At 41.3% G+C, this 14,489-nt stretch overlaps 1 protein-coding gene across 5 annotated transcripts in view; it reads right to left on the bottom strand.

Moving 5' to 3' along the window:
- phc2b (polyhomeotic homolog 2b (Drosophila)) overlaps positions 1-14,288 on the bottom strand; it is a 39,090-nt gene extending 24,802 nt beyond the window's left edge. For 2 of the 5 annotated variants that reach the window (XM_031301949.2, XM_031301948.2), the window contains exons 1-2: positions 4,108-4,217; positions 855-1,191 (exon numbers count right to left, since the gene is read on the bottom strand). In XM_031301949.2, coding sequence (XP_031157809.1) covers positions 855-1,191; positions 4,108-4,151 — 381 coding nt within the window. In that variant the 5' untranslated portion in view covers positions 4,152-4,217. Of the gene's footprint in view, positions 1-854; positions 1,192-4,107; positions 4,218-14,114 lie in introns of those variants that run through there. The other 3 variants (XM_031301947.2, XM_031301945.2, XM_031301950.2) reach the window with 2 other exon arrangements.
- Positions 14,289-14,489: the final 201 nt, after the last annotated feature.

Consider the following 14,489-nt stretch of genomic DNA (forward strand, 5'->3'; position numbering starts at 1 on the left):
GTGTGATCATTGCGAGCGGAGAGACGTAAATAAACCCAGCCCTTTAAATCACTGTCTGCGAGAGACTCCTTGACCCAATTATAGAGCTAAACCTCCAAACTATTGATAAAATAACTCTCCTCACCCTTCACCTCTGAAAGTGCCCTCTTCCTGGTTGCCAAGCAACCAGAGGATGTTGACCTGTGGTCTATAGTGTCACAGAAGCATCCGGACCCCACGCCATTTTAAATGAGGGTAAAGATTGGTAGCAGAGATGCAGCACAACTCTGACTGACCATAAGTGAACAGTAGTCCTTTATGCTCAGAGGGCTGCCTGGTGACAACAGTGTTTGCCTTTTAATTGTCAGCAGGCGGAGTACAACAAAAAGAAGGGATGAATTACAAAAACACTGCTGTGACAAAGCATCAGCACTAAAAGTTGTGTGGACCTTTTGTCAGGGAGAGGGTGAGCCTGTGTAGAGGCTTATCCCGGGGGGGTCAAAGAGTCAAGAGCACTGAAGCACAAAGCATTCCTTCCTTCAGCTTGGGACAAATCTTGGGGAATGACCATTTATCTGAGTTTCCTTCATCTGTATATTGATCAGGATGACAAATGTCTCTCGTTTCATTCATTTACTTCCAATTAGAAAATTATAAAAAAAAAAAAAAAAAAAAAAATTATATATTATATATTATGTATTGGCCTATATATGGTGTTACATACACCAACAGAGGGCAGTAGAGCAAAGTTATAAATTATGATAACTTGTGAACATTTGTATGTGCATGTGGTCTGAGTGTGTATGCACGTCACACACACGCACACGGACACGCACACGCACACAGCACACAGCACACAGCACAGAGAAACTTGCCTGCACTGTTTGTCGGTCAGGTATCCCGCTGTAAACAGATATCTGAGGCACTGTTTGTCTTCCTGCTGCTGTAGTACTACTACTGGCACTACTGTTAGTGTTACTACTACTACTACTACTACTACTGCTGCTGCTGCTCGTGGAAGTCGTAGAAGTAGTAGCAGTAGTGTTAGAGGTACTACTACTGCTGGCAGCTGTGGTGCTGGAGGAGGTGGCGGCGGTGGCGGCAGTCCCGGTGCTGTTTGCCGTAGAGGCAGGGGCCCCCGGCTCACTCTCCATGGTGCCCTCTGCTCTTCTCACCTTTGACCCCCGGCTCTTCTGAATAGCTCTCCTGTGCCTGAGGAGAGAAAAAGGAGAGCACATGAAAAGAAAATGCCACACTATTCACTTTTTTTTTTTTTATATTATATATATATATATATATATATATATATATATAGTTTAAATTTCACATTATTTTGTTTTACACTATCACATAGAAACAGAGGGTTTGACATTTGTGCTTATAAATTAACTGAAAAAAATGAATCGACTATCAAAATAATTGCCAATAAAGTTGCCAGTCGATTGACTAATCGATCAATTGCTCAGCTTCAGTTCCACTAAAATTAAAAAGGAATTCACAAGCCCTAAAATATACAAAATAATACTGTCTACCAGGATGAGTCTACCTGCCTTGCTATGGTAAGAGAGCATGTTTTGATGGACTCACTGCAGTAAATACTACAGCAAAGTTCTGTTTACACAAATCTGCAGTAGGACGAGCGTCAGCTGGGAAATGAATGATTCTTTTGAAGTCTGTTTATTTTCATGCACATATTCGCGGCAGGAATATTAAATCTAAATGTAGGAGCCTGTTCAAACAAACCAAACAAACCCCTGCATTGTCCTAAGATTACAGTTAGAAACTCAGTTTCTCAAACGACTACAAAGTGTATGACTCCATTCTCCAGAAACGGAAAGTGAAGCATGGCACAACAAAGCTGGTTAGAGGAGCACACAAACATGTGGGAAGCTAATGAAATCCAGTGAATTAAGCATAAAAGGCAGAGTGGCTGGCTAACATTAGTGGTCTCCCTAAATTACATCTTAAACAGTGGAGCGTTTCACGTAAGAACACACACATTTGGTGCAAGTTAATTAGGAAGGCAGCAGCAGAGGCTGTTCTAATGACTGTGACTAAAACTCCCTCGCATACACTCCCATCAAAATGCCCCAAACCCTGATACAAGCACCATGTCATTGAGTTTAATAAAAGTATAGGCCTAATTATTGCTCAGACAATTGCTATAAAAGCCTTTTAAAAAGGTTGGTCCCCTGATGCTCTGCTAACCATTAGCACAGGAGGAAAAGGTTCAGAACTCTTCAGACAGATGAGATGGAGGGGGCTGCAGCATGACAGGTGATAAGATGGAAGGATGGAAGGAGAGAAAGGATCCTTTCTTGGTGGAGGCAAAGATGAAGTTTTGTTAAAAGAATATGTTGGAAAGGCTGTGCCTGTGTGCATGCGTCAGTATGAACAGAATATGAAGAAAGATCAGAAGGCTTTGATGAAGTAGAGCTCAAAAATAACACGAGGACGTGCTGGGATTAATGAGTGTGTATGTGGTGGGGGATTCAAACAGCATGACAGCTGATGTAACATAGCTAGAAAATGAGGCCAAAACACGGAGGGTGGAATTTCTAGCCTTGAGGTTAGAGGTGTGATTAGTCAAGTTAAAAGGGGGGTGGGGGAGAGGGGTGAAGGCTGAGTGAGCAGGTTGAGGAAATGGTTGGAGTGGAAAGAAAGAGGGGTGTGATGGAACTAATTGAATAAGGAGCAACGCAGCAGCCATGCTGCAATTCTTAGGCTATTTCCTCCTCAACTTTCTTTTGAATGGATTAGGGGCCAAAGCACAGCTCTAGAGCCCACTTATGCTACAAAGCAGACTGGGAAAAAGACTGCAATCTTACAAAAACATATGCTATTCCTTGAAATGGCAAAAGCAGAATAGTCCTAAATATTTGAGTAAACAAATCAGTCACTGAATGAGAAAAAGACTGGAGTTTGAGTTTGGCCTTTGTTTGCAGAGCTTTATGTGCTTTAAATGAAATGCTCAACAAATTAGGCAATTAGTATGTCAATAATGGATCCTACAGGTTTCAATTAAAAATGCTTTGACATGCAAAACAAAAAGAGATCTTGTCAACACTATTCTTTAAGCAAGAATGTTTGGGCACATTGCATGAAATGAGAATGATATAAATAAACCATGAATAGCCAAAACACGCCAGAATGGAGACACAACTGACAGAATTCAATTTAGTAAAAATATAAAAACGTCAGTCAACTGTAAATTCCCCAAAACAAAGGGAGCCATGAGTTTGCATTCGGCAGTGTCTGTCATGGATTTAAAATGTCGTGTCCACATAAAAGCTGAAATTTAGTCCGGCTCTCTGGTTGTAAACAAAGCCCCAAAAGCGAAAAAGCCTGCCTGCCTGCCTGCCGTCATTAGCCTACATCCTACAGTCTGTTTCCCATTGCCTCCGTGTGTGGAGAGGGGAGGGAATCCCCTCTGGTAATGATGCCTTCATTCTCTGTCTTTCTGAGAGGGGTCACTCAGCCATCAGTGAAAGGGGTGCAATGGAGAACACCCCCTCCAGTCCAGTCCTTAACCCCAATTCCACATCTACAACTAGAATCAGGCTTTGAGCTGGTTTGGTTTTGGGAAAAACCCTGGTACCCATGAAGAGTGGTAAAGCCAATGTGAGCACATCAATGTGTGCACATCAAAGCAATGCCAGCAGCCTGTAATGCATTACAAGCAGCCGGTCGACACCATAACAACACAATTTCAGCTCCTCGCGCTCCTCACAAGAGAACATATTGATCTACTCATGCTGGCATTACAAGACCGCAAGAACCGACTGTTCTGTATCTAGAGGATTTGCATAGCCTGCAGGAAGATGAGAGCTGTTAAGAGAATGTCAGACAGACTGGCTGTCTCTACAGAGCTTAGATCACAGTAAGGAAGTGCAGGAGCTTCCATCAGTGTCCATCCTTCAGCCCGCATATAGGGAAACTCTGATGACCCACATTAAAGAAAAAAAAAAAACAAATCTCTAGAACGCTGCACAAATCGATTGATGTGTGATAATGGCTTGAATAGCCAGGTGATGAAAATATAGAAATATATGCGTGTATGCATGTATGCGTGTGTGCGGAGGGGATCTCTGCTGCTAAGACAAAGCCCCCTAACCCTGGTGCTCCTACCTCCTCCGCCCCCCCCAACGCGATGCAGGGGTATGATGCCCCATCCCCCGGGAGCCTGCTGTCTTCCTGCAGGATGCTGCTCCTCTTTGTCTGGCTAACTGAGTGTTTGGCTGGTTTGCTGACTGAGTGAATGAATGAGCGCGTGCGAGCGTGTTTCCGTGCTGTATCCAAACCCCAGCACCTCTCATCAACCCCCAACACACAGCGAGCTCCACTCCACCAACCAGGCCGCAGCCTGCCTCCTGATTATGTGGTATCCTAGCGACAGCCAACGGGGTGCCTACGGAATCCTCGTGCAGAGCAGCATGCTGATTGGACAGCAGGATCCTCTCTAATGAAGATGATGGTAATGATTTTACTCTAGTCTTTCCCCTCCCCCTCAGCCTGAATACTGAATTTTTTTAGGATGTACGCACCCTCCAACATAAGGTAGACTGCATTAACTATTAAAAAAAAAAAAAAATCAAAAAAAAATCAAGGTAATGAGGTATTTCATTAAAATCTCAAAAAGCTCAGAAATCTCACACTCTTTTTACTTTGTTTAGTCTACGTCTGGAAAGCTGAAAACTGAAGGCGCCATTTCCATTTTTAGTTCCTCAAATTTGAAAGTCTACAGGATAGGTTGAAAACCATTTCCACAAAGGACCTAAATCTTTAACCAAATTTACCCTAATCCTGCTAAAACGGACCCATTAATGCCCAAACTCAACTAATGACATACATCAGAATCAACAAGGGGCTAGCCAAGTCACAGCAGGAAAGAGTCAAACCACCTATTTATTTATATATATTTATATATATATATTTATTTATTTATTTATTTATTTATTTATATATATATATATATATATATATATATATATATATATTTTATTTTTTAATTTATTTTATGGAAATTAAATGCAAAACAATGAGTAGAAAATTCCGTTCCCTTCCAAAAAATTAATGGGATAGCTTGCAGCTGAATTCAAACCTCTCTTCAATGACAACAGAATTCATTTATGTGAAATAGGGTAGATAAAATCAGAGGATAATGGCATACTTATGCTCTGCCCCACCACATTAACACGCCACCCAACTGTCTAGCTGTATGAAATGTAGCCATTTGAATCATTTGCTGGTGCAATGTGCTATTGATTGGGGCCAACCATGCATGAACCCCATTGATTATTATCAACCCATTAGCATATAGATTAGCTGCCGGTGAAGCCAGAAACACAAGCCTCGAGTCTCACACTTGGCTTGGCCTTGGGAGAGGGGTCCAAACAAAAAAGGAAAGAAAATAGAGAAATGGGGTGGCTCAGACTGATATGAGCTGCTTGATGATGGACCTCAACATCTGAAAGCCCAGGACCTACAGTATGAGATACTAGAACACACAGAGAACAGCCACAGTGAAGTGAGGTATAAGGGGGGATCCGGCAAGGGGCTTTAAAACAAATTAAAAAAAAAAATTCAAAGACCATGTAAGCTCATTACCAATTTCAAGAACGCTGACGCCTAACAAGCTCTTCTGGGAAGCGGTATGAAAATAAATGATCTAGGCACCATATGAGCCTTGCTTCTGGATTCCTACATCAAAGACACTGCCAACCAATGTACTAAAAATGTTTGCTTGAAAGTATACCAACTTCCATACTCATTAAAATGTATCTGAAAAGTTTGAAAACACAACCAAACCATGTCAAGTGACGGTGGCATATGAGCTACCCGAGAACAACATTTTACAGAAATAATACTACTAGCTAATTAATTAAGCATCAGAGCCAGTCATTTCTTCCTTTAAGGGGCTGAATACACTGTATTCATTGGATGCGTTTGTCTGTCTTCAATTATTTTTTGGTGAGGAGTGCCTATTTATAAATCACACAGAGGAGATGTAACATCTCCTTGCAGACTTATATTTTTTTATAGACAGTATTCAAGCTGGTTGAAATTTCTTCAGAAAATGCAGAAACTATTAGTGGCAGATTTGTCATCCTTTATTTATTGCAGAATTGGTGCAGTCAGACTAGTCCCTGAGGGAGACTGTTATTACTGAAAAGTATGCACTCACTCTGAAGCACAACAATTTATACGCATACAACAAAAAAAGAAACCAACCATGCCCAGTGTTTGCACGCCAATTAGTCAATCGGGCAAAACAAGCAACTTGGAAGACTGTTGACTCTTCAGGGCATTTTTTTCTGACATTTAAAAACAGATTTTTTTCAAACAAAAAATATTATTAATAATTATTATATTATCACCAGATTAATCTATGAAAATAATCGTTAGCTGCAGCCCTCAGCGAGTCATTGAGCATGAATTCAGTGAGGTCATCAAGTTGAATACACGTCCAAATTGTGGTTGATTTATAATGAATGAGAGGGACTGCCCTAGGAACCATAACAGTAACAGTCAGCTTCCACATCCTGTGCTCTACAAAACAGCATTTCCTTGGCGATGCTGAGGTCATCCCCAGAGGCTGATGATGGTCGATGGGTCTTGTCCAAACACAGCAGGCGGTGCACTGCCTTTGTTAGAGTGTGTAAGACAGAGATACCCTCTGATCCCGAGGCAAGATTGGTCAGGTAGCCGTAATTGAGCCATCTGACTCAGATGGACCTTGCCTTCCACAGCTGAGTAGACCAGCACAAAGAGACGCTGGCTGCTTTCCAGGTTAAGTGTGCCGAGCGTGTGTGTGTGTGTACCATTCCAGCACACATAAGACTCATGCTGTGAATATACAAAAAAAACACTTTCACTTGACTCTACCCAGTAGACTGTGGTCTTTTTTATGTTCAGCTCCATTTAGTAAGGCCCCAGCCTGTGAAGTGCAGATTGCTCCATGAGATGCTGCAAATCGCTCGGACAGTTAACAACTCTCAAAATTAGAGTTGTTCCGATTCCGATACCAGTATCGGAAATGCCTCCGATACTGCCGAAAATGCTGGCATCGGTATCGGCGAGTACTGGAGTCCAGGCACCGATCCGATACCACGTAATTTATTAGAAATAAGAATCTATTTACTGGTTAGCTCCGTTAGCTCTGACACAGTTCTTCTTCGCTGCTCTTAAAAACACTGTGTTCTGCTGTTTTAGAGGGGCGAAGAAGAATTGATCACCTGACGCCTCCTTAAAAGAAGCTAACGTTAGCGTATCATGTCGGCGGTTTGGCAGTACTTTACAGTGGATGTTCCCACCAAGTGGATGTTCCCACCAGTCAGACGGCAACATGCAAGATATGCAAAGAAGCAATTTCGAGGGGTGGCACGAGTGTTGCAAATTTCAACACCAGCAACTTAATCAAACATTTGAAGACGCGTCATGCTAAAGAGCACGACGAATTTACCAAAGCTAAGGGGAAAAAGAAGGACGAACTGCAGCAGCAAACTCTGGAAACTGCCTTCCAGCGACGAGATAAATTCCCCAAAGACAGCCAAAAAGCGACAAAGATAACCGACAAAATTTTGGAGTTTATTGTCCTGGATGACCAACCCCTGTCTGTCATCGAAAATGTGGGATTTCGCCGTTTAATGGAGCATTTGGAGCCAAGGTACTGTTTGTCAGGTCGTAAATACATCTCCGATACTGCGCTATCCAAATTAATTAATAATAATTAATTAATAATGAATTTAAGTTGCTGTTGCACAACTGTTTTATACTGTTCTATTTAAAAATAAATTTAAAAAGAAATGGCTTCCATTTGCTGTATTCATTCATGTTTTACAAAGGGTTTAATATGATTCAGGCCTTACCACAATGATAATCATATCACAGTCATGCAGGCGTAGTATGTTTTTTTTTTTCCTTTTTGTTTTTTTAAATACAGTGGTATCGGTATCGGTACTCGGTATCGGCCGATACCCACAGCACGAGTATTGGAATCGGTATCGGGAGGGGAAAAATGGTATCGGAACATCTCTACTCAAAATAAACACAGGAGAAGCAGACAGAATAGCACAGAGACAGGACGGGGCAGAAAATGAAACGAAAGATTCTCCCTCTGGTCTATAAATACCACAGTTAAATAGTTCTGGCAAAGCTTGCAAATTAGCAACACATTTCAATCCAGACTGTTCTATCAGAGCAGTCTCTGAGGCATCACTCTCAGGCGTCGATCCCACCATGAGGAAAAGAAATAGGTCGGGTATGAGCAATGATGAGCAGCAGCACCGAAAAATGTAGTGCTTCACTGCCTACATCAGAAACAAACACTTTCAATTTCTATCAACGCTAGCAGTGGACCAGCAGACATCTAAAGTTCAAACAATCCAAAAGGATAACAGTGAAGCCTCTTGGTTACTAGAGACTAGGGGTGTGCAAAAAAATCAATTCACATTTCAATAGTGATTCAAGCTCTACCGATTCAAAATCGATTCATAGAATTCCAAAAATAGATTATTTTTTTTTAAATTGTATGTCTACTGCAATCACATGGGGAAAGTAACTACATTTACATACTGTGAATCGTTTTTTTTTTTTAAATCGATAATCGTTTTTGAATCGAAAATCGATTTTGAATCGAATCTTGAGCCTGAAAATCAATATCGAATCGTGACATTCTCTGAATCGTGCACCCCTACTAGAGACTCATAACTTTCTAGTAGCTTGGGGAAACTAAATGTGATAAGTGCAAGGATGCATTTATTTATTACTATTTACTAGGGCTGTCAGCATTATGCGATTAAGGGCCGAGCATAACGCGTTAATTATTTTTTTTTATTTTTTTTTTAAATCGCATGCCACCATTTCTGAATTTATTGTACACTTCACTCTGCTCAGGCTACTATTTTGACCCTTTGCCATACTTCCTCGTAACACATCGTGCTGCTGCAGGCATGATGGAGAAAGATAGCAGCAACACAACTCTGAACGGCGCTTTTTATTTTCCAAAACTCCCGGACGGGTCGAAAGCCATATGCACATTGTGTAAAGCCGAATTAAAATATCAATATATAAAAAATATCACTGAAGCACGTCACAGCTCGAGCTACCACCGACGAGCTAAGCATAGTAGTACAGTTAACGTGACTCAGGTTGATGCTAGTGGGCTCAGGCAAAGCACTATTTTGGAGAGTGCTACTTGTCGACCTGTGGATGAAACCAAATCCCAAAAAATTACTACAGCTCTTGCAAAATGGGTGGCAACTAACTGCAGACCTGTCAGCATCGTAGAAAACTCGGGTCTTAAAGACTACGGTTGGCATGTTCTGACCTGTCTTATACATTGCCGTCGAGGGGGACAGTAGTTTCACGCATACACAGCCTGTATGACACGGAGAAAGCAGCCAAACTGGAACTGCTGCAAAGTGATGCAAAGTGATCACTGGACGTCAGTGAGTAATCAAAATTATTTAGGAGTTACTGCACACTATATTGACTCTAGATTCAAATGTGTGACTAGATTCACACATTTTTCTCTTGTTTACAGTAAATAAATAAATAATAAACAAATACAAATCTTAAAATCAAGTTCATAAAGTCACTTTCTTTGCATTCATTTGATTCCCAATCAAGATCCACTGGTAAGGATCGCTTTCCATTGTTAATATGACTTAAAAACAGTTCTGAAATGCAAAATAGAATTTTAATCATGTGATAAAACATGCGATTAATCGCGATTAACTATAGAAATTCAGTGATTAATCGCAATTAAAAAATTTTTTATTGTTTGACAGCCCTACTATTTACTAGGTGATGGTGGCCAAACTGACAGTCTTGTTATTTAATGAGATTAGAAATTAAAGCATTCAATTCCTTTTCCCCTGATTAAAAGCTTACTTTTGATTTGCAAAAACATCATTCTTATAACGAATATACCACAGTGGTATCCTGCTGAAAACTAACTGACTGTAACAACACATTAAGGCAGATAGAAAAGTCAACCTAATAATCCATAACCCTGTTTTCTGAGATGCATAAAAGAGGACATCACTGACACTGGGTCAGAGTGGGCTTTGACCTAATCTGACAAGGCCCTGAGATACCATCGGCCAATGCCGGGCCATCGGTGAACGTCTGTCGGCCTAGTTTTTGTGGTGTGTCCCACACATTGGCCATCGTCGGTGGAGAAATCACATGCAAGAATCTGTGCACGAGAAGAGAAACTGAAGTGAGGAAAGCAAGTAAGCGACTAAAGTCACAAGGACACACACACACACACACACACACACACACACACCTGATCAATCCAATACACGATAGGGCTGTCAAAATTGACCAAAAATGAAAAGCACATTAGAACTATTCATTATCTATTTTTGCGCATTATGTTCTTAAATGGGGCAAACCAATACAACGAGAGACATAACTACTTGTATAGGTGTATTTATTTCAACATAAACATGTCTTTTAAAAGACCTAGATACCTACACACTACAAAATAAACAAATAAAATAATGTCCTATACTGTAAAACTTAATGTAAAGACCGTAGACTCTCTCTCCCCCTCTCTGCACAGTGGTTGGTACTAGGCTGAGAACTGAGCCCCCTAGCAAGCTAGCTAACTAGCTAACTAGCCAGGCAACCGCTACATTAGTAAAATTAAACAACCTAATGTTCCAGCCGCCTGCTAGATAGCTGGTTACAGAGGACGAATACAGACTACCGCCAGTTATTTCCTCTTACAGGTGCAGTAGGGCTGCACGATATGACCTAAAATCAAAATCACGATTAATTGCACATTTTACCTTGATAACAATAAATGAATGATAATTACATTTTTTTGGGATTCGACGACGGACACTGTGTTTTTTTAATTTTTTTGTATAAAGTTTTAAAAAACGTCTTTTGCATGATAAAAAAAACGTAAATAGGCTATACAATCTATTTCTTAACTGCTAATTAACTTGTTAGTCCTAACGTTGAACCAGCAAGTTGCGTTTTAAGCTCCTCTTTTTTCTGCTTGTGGAGAGCTACGAGACACATGAAACTATATTGATGAGGACCGGCGAGTTAAATCGGCCGTCCGAGAGTACACCAGGCAGACACACAGCTGACAACCTGCAGGTGGAGGCGCTGGAGGCAGGCTCGGACGTACACACCGCGGACCGCTGTGGACTTGTGTCAGTCCCGCAAGCGGTTTCAGGAAAGTGGCCGCATGTGTCCGACAATGCACAGAACATCAACACCGGTACAAGCCTACAGCTTAGTACTGTTAGGCTGTAGTCTTTGCAGTGTGCTCAGGTGCAACTTTTTGGCCAAGACACAGGTGACGTTAGGCGACGTTAGGCGACGTTGGTAGACGCAACTGTCGGCCTTCGTCGCCGCTAGTTCTTTATTGTTGGTTTGGTGTGTCTGGACATTAAGATGTGTTATGTTTGAAATAATGAAACATTAAAAAAATAAATTGACTGACACTGTTATGAAAAGGTGGATGGTCTTTTTTGGCTGATCCTGATGTTTTCTAGTTTAATGTTATATATATGGCTATAGTTTCCATTGACTTGTCTCTTACCATTGTAACTGTGCTGCTAGGGGCATGTGCAGATGACTAAAATCACTGCTTTATTTGTACCTGTATTGAATATAAACACTACAGTTTCAGTGCCTGCAATCCCTTTATGAGATGAGCACAGATTACTTGAATTTAGGGCTGGGCAATATATCACTATTATATTGATATTGTGATATGGGACAAGATATCATCTTAGATTTTGAAACCGGCACCATGCACATACGGGAGCACATCTGGCGAGTATCTCGCCAACAAAAGCAGGCCCAGGTGTGCTGCTTTTGCACAAGAATAAGATCAGTCCAACTATTTCTACCGGGTGAACACATCAAGTCTCTTTGATGCTGATCATGCTTTGTCTCTAGAAGATAAAGTGCAAGAGAAAGTAAAGCGGGTACAGATGAGGGAGCATCACCTCTCACATGCAAATATGTCTAAACAAAACATGAGAAAGAGGTGTGGCTCTCACTCTCTTGCGAAATAAGCAAATCAGCCTTTTCATAACACTCGGATAAATACCACAGAACAATTCATTTGAAAAACAGTTTACTGCATTAGACCAGGCGTCAGCTATAAGAATGGATGTGCAAAGTAAGTGTCTGGGTAATTTTCCCAGGCTGTGTAATCTCAGGTTTAAAAAGGACTCCCTCTATTTTATAATAACAGCTTGCCATGCTTTTAAGTGGATAAAGCAAGCATCCCCCTGCACTTAACCCCCAGTAGCCATGAGGAAAACCTATGAGCTTCTTCTTATGCTGCTTTATATTCTTGAAATAAGCAAATTACTGGGCATGAATGATCTGACCCTCTTGAGAGTGGAGATACTATGAGGAGGTAGCGTGTACAGTAGGCAACAATTGTTAGTGCTCTGAAGCTGGGGCACCCCATGGCCTCCAAACTAAACCTGTATTCACTCCTATATTTAATTTTCTTGGTGTTGTCACACTCCCCTATATGTTTTGACCACTCAGTGGTTCCATAAAGATATGCAAAGCATGTCATTAGGCATCACCCTGTGAAGTGGCTGTCTGACCTCAGAAATGCACATTCAAAACATTAGAAACCTGACCTTTTGAAGAATATATAACCTTTTAATAAATCGTTAAAGAAGAAGGGCACAGGTGGAAGCTGTGGCAACTTGCACTGACCAGTCAAGTGACACCAACAATGCCAGGCAATCAACAACTCTGCTGAGTGTGCTCTTAGCTGTATAACTTTGTCTGGATTAAATGTGCATTATGGCTCCATATTACTTTTGCCACTTGTTTAAATAGCCTCTAACCCATCCAGCATTCAAAAATGTGTGTATGAGGTAGGCATGTCAGGGTGGGCCACTGAATGTGTTTTTTTCTCTCAGTATCAGCAGCCTGACTGTACATATTTTTGGAGAAACCTACTCAGTCTTTATGTTTTGCACTGACTGTTTGGTTGGTTTGTGGTAGTTTGAGTATCCATTTGGTGCTTAAGCAATAGTTTTTACTGATTAACCTATTACAGTAATGTGGTGGCCTTTTCACAACTTAGGCTTTCTAAATATATTTGTTTTGGACATCCCCTAAGAAAAAACTAATTCGACACACATGATTTGTACGAGAGCTGAAACGATTAGTCAATAAATTGATTCAAATTGATTCGTCAATCAACAGAGAATCAAATCACTATTTTGATCATCGACTGCAATATGTAGTCTTTTCTATACGTTGGTAAACTGAATATCTTTGGGTTTCAGACTATTGGTTGGACAAAACTTGTCATTTTAAGATGCTGTCTCGGGTTCTGGGGAATGATATATTATTTTAGACAAAGCGATTAGAACAAGAGAACATGTGACAGATTAATCCATAATGGAAACTCTTGTTAACTGCAGCTCCTTTTAGTGTCTGTGTTTAGACTCTAAAGACGTACGCTAAAAGGGGAGGTAAGCTATAGCTGTAATGTTATTTTGACCACATTCAGGTCACTGTAAGGGCATGGCCACTACTCCAGCTCTAGTGGAGCATTGGTGCTAACCTGATGACCTATACAGTGTCAAAATAACTCCTCCTCTGTGCCAATGGGACCAAAGTTTCTCCAGAAAGCATCTGGCTAACTTTAGCCAACACTTTTAACGTAATGATGAAGTAAAGCAAAAACTAGAAGTCTTAGAAGAGACGCTATTGCTAGCCAAAACATTAAATTTACACGTTTTGCCCACTGATTTTCATTCATAGATTTTGTAAATTTACATTAGCTATCATTAGCGCTACTTGGGCTGGTATTAGTCACCATACTGCTGTTTTTGTACACTCTTTGGAGGGTTTGCAGACTTAGGTTAGCCGTTAGACAACGTTAGCAAGCAAGCTAGAAACAAACACCGCTGCCTGCTGCTGTTTTGGGGCCCCGAGAAGACGTTAGCTAGTGCGACCGATTAACCTCACGCGTTCCGACACACACACACACACACACACACACACACACACACACACACACACACACACACACACACACACACACACACGGTGACTGACCCCCACGCCCCGTGCCAACCGTGACACCTTGTGCTAAGAAGCAAGCTAGGCGTCGCACTTACTGTTATTGTAAGTCTTGTAGCCTCGGTCCTCTTTCTGGCCGCTCTCCCTAGCTGTTTTTCCTGATATTCTACACCATTTCTGGATGGTGGCTCAGAGCAGAGCAGACCAGCGGCAGCAAGAGAGCAGAGAAGGGGTGGACCATTTTCATTTGCATTCCAAACTGGCAACGTGACGCAAATCTGTCCAATGAACACAGAGTATGATAGTTAACCCCGCCTCTTCTGCTATCAATCAACAGCCCCTCCTACTCCGCCCCTCTCTTGTCTCTTGTTCCATGCGCCTGTCAAGTGGCGACCGCTGTCTTAATCTCCATGGTAACAAAAGGGATTTAACCCTTGCCCAGTGCTCTAGTTGTACTAGCTTCACTAAAGTTA

The sequence above is a fragment of the Sander lucioperca genome, chromosome 6, assembly GCF_008315115.2.
Source record: "Sander lucioperca isolate FBNREF2018 chromosome 6, SLUC_FBN_1.2, whole genome shotgun sequence".
Taxonomy (NCBI): Eukaryota; Metazoa; Chordata; class Actinopteri; order Perciformes; family Percidae; genus Sander; species Sander lucioperca.